Source organism: Mya arenaria, chromosome 13, assembly GCF_026914265.1.
Source record: "Mya arenaria isolate MELC-2E11 chromosome 13, ASM2691426v1".
Classification (NCBI taxonomy): domain Eukaryota; kingdom Metazoa; phylum Mollusca; class Bivalvia; order Myida; family Myidae; genus Mya; species Mya arenaria.
In genome coordinates this window covers 18903161-18909891 of record NC_069134.1, presented here as the reverse complement: position 1 = coordinate 18909891, position 6731 = coordinate 18903161, and the positions used below count along the sequence as shown (strand labels likewise).

Here is a 6731-nt window from a genome sequence, read left to right as displayed (position 1 = left end):
TGACACTTCAATATTTTATTGAATAAATACCCTATTTGAAAATATATCACAAGAAAGCCACGTGAACGTGTTGATTAAATAGTTTGGAACAAAAAATCATATTAAGGAAATTATTATCTGAAAACAACAAGCAGGTTTTCAACAATTACTAGAAATTATTCTGTCGTAAATTATGCTAAACTAGTGAAAAAAATAAAACATTTTGCAGAAGATGAAACGAATTTTAACCCAATTACTTCGAATTCGATTGACTTATTATAAAGCTCCATACACGCGATTGCTCAATTGCTGATGCCATAGCGGAATAATGCGTTTTAGTCTGGAAAATTTCGGTGAAATAAGAAGGTAGTTGGTTCGTCGAGAAACGTGTTTTTTTTTTGCATTTTGGGTTTGAAATTGCAATTCTTTTCAGTTATACAAGGAAAACCGAAAACTGTAGAGTTTGATTGAGATTTGACAAAGTTATGACCTCTTGTGCAGGGTCATCTCAACAAATATGGGGAAAGACAGGGGCAAGTCATCACCATTTACAAAGATAATAGAATACAAATTAAAAAGAACGTTTTCTGTAAGTTATCATTAATAACAGTTCCCCATCATTATTAATAAGTCTGGGATTTTTAAAAATAAGAATGGGGGGGGGGGGGCGTGGTCAAAGGGGTGTGTCAATACAACGCACTCTGCCCCTGTGAAATAGTCGAACAAAAAAGTCACTATTAATAACCCTTTGGAATACTGCTCAATAAGGTAAAATAGTATTATCATATGTACACTGATAAATCATTAAACGCAGATTTGTGTCACATTTGTAATTGTACTGATAACATGAGTGACGTATTAACCATTGTTAATTGATAAAATAATTATTATATAAGCAATATTGTAAAACATACATATGATATCTTCTGAACAATGGACATATCACTCTTTGAATCAATTGTGATTTAAGTTTTTAAAAGTATCAGATAGCATGGAAAAGGACGTTCCATATACATGCTTGATATTTAAAAAAACTACAATGTTACAAAGGTAAAAAATTTTTTCACTAAACTAAGTGTAAAGTAATGCTTTACCACCAGCATTTTACAGGGTCCATTTCGAAACCGATGGAAAACATATCTTTATCTTATTCATGAATTTACGATGACACTTTCACGAGTGTAAAATATAGTTTTTCTATGATCACGAGTGAAATAGAATACGATCTTTCACTGAAATAAACAAATTTTCTGTTTCTTTTATGCTTATTTTCGGAGTTTTATTAGTTTTTTTTAATTTATTTCTTAATTACCCCCTTTTTGAAAAGGGTGTTATTTACGCCGCTTTTACCCGTGGGGCGCCCCTTACGCAAAATTATTGCTGTCAACTTTTCTACTTCCGGTTTGTTGAAAAAAGGTTCCCTGCTATTCATTCTTATAGTTTATTATTCGCTCGTTTATTAGTGCAAGGATTTTATGACCAGTAATCAATGAAGTTTTATAAGTGCACGTATGTTCCAAAAATAAACCTTAAATTTAAGTGGGGCATGAATACATAACCAATTTATTACGCCGCCATTTAATTATTTAATTTTTTTTAATAATTTTGGAAGGTCAAATGTGTTAAAAAAAATCCGGATACTCGTTTGATTTTAAACATTTTTCTTAGTTTTAGACGATGTTTCATGATACATGAATATTCAGACATCTTACTGTCAGAGACCAGTCTGTTTCGCTTGAAACAGGTTTGTTTTCTAGGTAAAGAGTGAATGCCACGCAAGTTTGTTGACAAATTTTTAGGCGTGGGTGGGTAAAAAATATCAGATTATTTGTAAATTGTTTTTGTAAATATTCCGGAAGGCTCGTTTTACGTATAACAACGGCAAACAGCTCAAAATACATTTGAACGATGATATAAATTTTAATTATGTTCGAACAGTTGTTATCGTCTGTAATTTGTATGGTATTAAAGCAAATGTTCGAACATACTGCTTCAAGATCAAGAAAACTTTCGAACAACGGGATAACCAGTAATAAACGGTAAGTTGTTAATTTCCAAACATATATTTATTTAAATTTATTTTTTGCCAACATTTTCTGGTTCAAAATGAAGTGTTCTGTTTTGATCAAGGGGATGTAACACCAAAGAATTTTAAAAGTAGTTCTGAAAGTTGATATTTTCACTCCTTATTTTGCAGTGAATTTATTTTCACTGTTGTAATTTCACTAATAAAACTCCATATTTCATCGAAAAGCATTAAAGAATAACTTTTTAGGTTAATTTTCGTTATTTCCTTTCTTTAATATTTCCTTTCCACATTTAATTAACTTGTAATACTTTTTAAGGTTAGCAATTAGATTCATTAACTGACCAAGACAAAGTGATATAAGCATACACCTAAGCTTTTCTAAAAATGACCAAGTTCAAAAGCATAGTGAGTATGTCTACAAAAGCGAAATGTTCGTCGGAATGAATGCAATTTGATAAGCATTTATTGTGAACTTAAATACACCATACTAAAATAATAATAATAATAATAATAATAATAATAATAATAATAATAATAATAAACAATTATAATAATTATTATAATAATAATTATAATAATAAAATAAAAAAAAATAAAAAAAAAATATAATAATAATAATAATAATAATAATAATAATAATAATAATAATAATAATCATAATAATAATAATAATGATAAAAATACTTTTACTTTGCTTTGAAGAACGCATTTTAATTATGTTACAGTATATCTATTATCATGTATTCTTTGCACAAACTTTATTGTATATTTACAATTACATATAGAACATACTATTCATATTTAAAATTATTAATTACGTTTGCAGATCAGCCCATTAAAATAGAAACAATAGAATTGCGCATAACTTTTTATGCGGGTTGTTATCCGTATATATAAACATTTATATTCGGGTTATGTTTAACAAAGATAATTCATTTGTAAAAAGCATGTATTGGGAAAATATATCCAACAGATGTGGTGGCGACTTTATAAATCGTTTGCAAATACTGGGAGAAAAAATGTGTTTGCGTATTGTAGCCGAAATAAGAGAAATATACAACAAACCTTACAACGGGAATCAATACCTTATTGCTGCTCTTGTGACTGTCGAGGAAATAAACGATCCTTCGGCAACATTTTTTAACGGGATTGATGTTGAGACACTATCTGAGGAGGAAATTAAGTATATTCGTGGTAATAACAATAATAATTATAATAAAAATAATAATAAAATAATAATAATAATAATAATAATAATAATAATAATAATAATAATAGTAATAATAAATAAATACATTAATAAATAATCAAAAAATAAATAAATAAATAAATAATAAATAAATAAATAAATAAATAAATAAATAAATAAATAAATAAATAAATAAATAAATAAATAAATAAATAAATAAAATATGATGATATTTATTACATTTATTATTATTATTATTATTATTATTATTATTATTATTATTATTATTATTATTATTGTTATTATTATTTTCATTATTATTATTACTATTATTATCATCATTATTATTATTATTATTATTATTATTATTATTATTATTATTATTATTGTTATTGTTATAATTATTATTATTATTATCATTAACATTATTGTTATCATTTTTTTTAATAAGACCGCTGTGGATATTTCAGATGAGAAACTACTCCGAAAAGGAAGAGTTGTTACCGTTTTACCAAAATTCGAACCCAAGGACTTCCATACCGAAGCAAGAATTTTAGATCCGTTCGGAGAATTTCGTCAACAGCTTCAGGGTAAGCCTTCCGCTAGAACTTATTTTATAAAAAAGTACTTCATTATTGGATGATGAGTATATTTTTAACTCGGTGCAGTGGAACCAAGAATTAAGAACAATAAGTATGAAGGTAATGTAATATGAGATTTGATAATGTGTAATCTAACCATAAAGTAGACCTATGCTTTCGATTTCGGACCAAACTACTACAAATACTTGTTTGCGTCTGCATTCAAACACTGTTTTTCAGAATCTAATTTCATACCAGAAGAGAAGTTTTCCTTCATTGCTCAGCTCAAAGAAAAGTTTAAGAATGACAACGATGAAGACTATATTCTTGTTCTATTTTCACACCTTATGCCATGCGATGACAAAGGCCACAGATGCGCGGCTCTCATTCGACATTATGTCGAAACAACTGGAGATAATATAATTGTCTCTTATGAGGCTTTCCCAAAGTATGAGGATTTTCAAGTCGCACTGTCTAAATTGTTTGGTACTAAGAAGATATGGTTTATAGGCCTTAGATTTCGCCAAAAGTTAGCCAGTTACAGAAAATCGATATTTGGGAAATGTTTCAAAACCTATGATGTAAGTATATTGTTCAATAGTATCATGATTTCATTTCCTATTTACATTGTAATCTAAAAATAGCGTTAATCAGGTTCTTGCAATGAAACATATAACTCAAATGTATAAGTGGGTTACAACAATCTGTCTATATTCGACTAGATAACGAAAACAATCGATATCAAAAATAATGAGACAACGCGATAATGACATACAAAAGGTAACCTAATTGAAATTGATATAATTTGAAAACAAGAGTGTAAGATGAAAAGAAATTAAATGGACTTTATTATGTACAAGTAAGAATTGAGATAAATGAGAGTTCTTATTCATCCTTCTTAAATAATTATGTTGACAGGATAACGAAAATAATCGATATAAAACAAGAAGGACGAGGAAACGCGAGAAGAACAGATTGTTAAGACTTGAAAATGACGAAGGAAGGTCTGACAGAGAACCATCCAGCCGAAAGAAAAAGAAAAGCTACGACCGCGATGAAAAACTAATCCAAAGAAATGAGGATGATTTGTTGTTGAACTTGTTATGGTATTGATGTGACCGTGGATTTTTGTGTTAACTTGGGTGTTAATAAATTGTGATTACATGTATACTGCATATGTATTTATTTGTATTCAACATTCATATACATGTAATGCTTGTAAACTCGTACATCAGTCTAAATACTGGAAATTGACCTTTGCAATTTTCTTTTAAATTTGCTATCTGTTAGAAGGAATACTCACTTTGCGTTTCCGTTAAACCCCTCACGTGAAGGTTGAACGCCGATGACGTAGAATATCGTTCATACGCCGGCGATTAAAATGATTTCTTTTTAATAAAACAGGGAATAAATTCATTTATCAGATACCCTAGTCGCTATTAAAGGGGCTGTACTCCGTACGATGAAATAGCTAAAAAAATAATTCGAAAACTGACATAAACTTGGTATCGATGTGTACAATGCATTTAAACTTACTGCCTGAAGTACCACATAGTTTACAATTAATTTAGTTTTCGCAGTTTTTTCGTATTTTTCCATTAAAAAAATACTAGGTAACCTAGTACAATTCATTGCTTATGCGTGATTGGCTAGTCCATGTTATCACATGATATTACCAAATTAGGTATATACAGCTTAAATATTCCAACCGTTTAGGGTAAGCCTTCGTAGCACAGTGGATACAACACTGGACTGCAAATTTGGCGACACCGCTTCGAACCCGGTCTCCGACTAGACTTTTTTTTTACATTTTGTAATCTATTTTTTACAATTATGATATCAAAGAGTTAAACTTTTTATTAAATAATTGTCCCGAGATTCGTTACAAAAAACTGTTTTGGTGCCAATCTGGTGTACAGTCCATTTAAAGCTGCACTCTCACAGATTGAACGTTTTCACATCATTTTGCGAAAATGCATTGAAACCAGTTATATAAGACTGCTGACAAAAATTAGATAGCAGATTCTATATTTTAGTTCAAAAATTGATGTTTTGTGCATTTTTTCTTAAACCGTTAGTAACGGTTTAGACCATAAAACATTAATTTTCGAACGGAAATATAAGAATCTGTGATCTGATCTTTTTTCAGCAACCTTTAATCATTGGTTTGCAGATATTTACCCAAAATTTTGCTCTTTCCAAGACAAAAAATATAAAAAAGTTGTAAAAAACGGTATATCTGTGAGAGTGATGCTTTAAGTAAATGAACATTTGAATTATTGAATGTGAAAGCGAAGCATATTGGATTAAAATCTATTTCAAGTTTTACATTATCTATGGTCTTATTATGTATGGTTTCATGGTACATTAGTATGCATCACTATCACTTTCGGCGATAAGTCTGATTCGCTTGTAGTCGGGTCGTTTCCCAGATGAAGAGTGAAGACGACGGTTCGTTGTTGACATATTTTGAGGTGTGATTTGGAATTTTTAGCAGTTAATTTCCCGAGAAGTTTTTATTACAAAGTCATAGAGTTGGAAAATACATTAAAAATATAACACAACATCGACTTTATGTTCGAGCAGTTGTTTTTGTCCGTATTGTTTTGTACAAAAGCGAATATTCAAGCATTCAGCTTTAAGAAAACGTTTGAAAATTCAGGTTAACCGTTGTTCTAATAAACCGTTTGTTATGGGTTGTTTGGTTTTGTTTTTGAAATGTCTTTATTAAAACATATGGAACCTATTTTAAAGGCAATTTTTGACAAAATTCATTTGTTCAAAAAATAGATATTTAATATTGATCAAGGGTTAGTAACGTTATCAATTTGAACAATTGATTTTAAAAGTAGTTATCAAATTTGTTTTGTGCTGTTGTTCCATGTTGTTTTAATTCGTTTCGAACATAAATAGAGATGTCTCATTTAAGGAAACCTTGTTGTATGTGTTTTTT

At 29.1% G+C, this 6731-nt stretch overlaps 1 protein-coding gene across 1 annotated transcript; it reads left to right on the top strand.

The window, feature by feature from the left end:
- Window positions 1-2976: 2976 nt before the first annotated feature.
- LOC128212890 (uncharacterized) lies at window positions 2977-4999 on the top strand. Its single transcript, XM_052918281.1, has 4 exons — window positions 2977-3202; window positions 3668-3787; window positions 4019-4359; window positions 4697-4999. The coding sequence occupies exons 1-4, from the start codon at window positions 3028-3030 to the stop codon at window positions 4889-4891; spliced, it is 831 nt and encodes a 276-aa protein (XP_052774241.1). The 5' UTR covers window positions 2977-3027; the 3' UTR covers window positions 4892-4999.
- Window positions 5000-6731: the final 1732 nt, after the last annotated feature.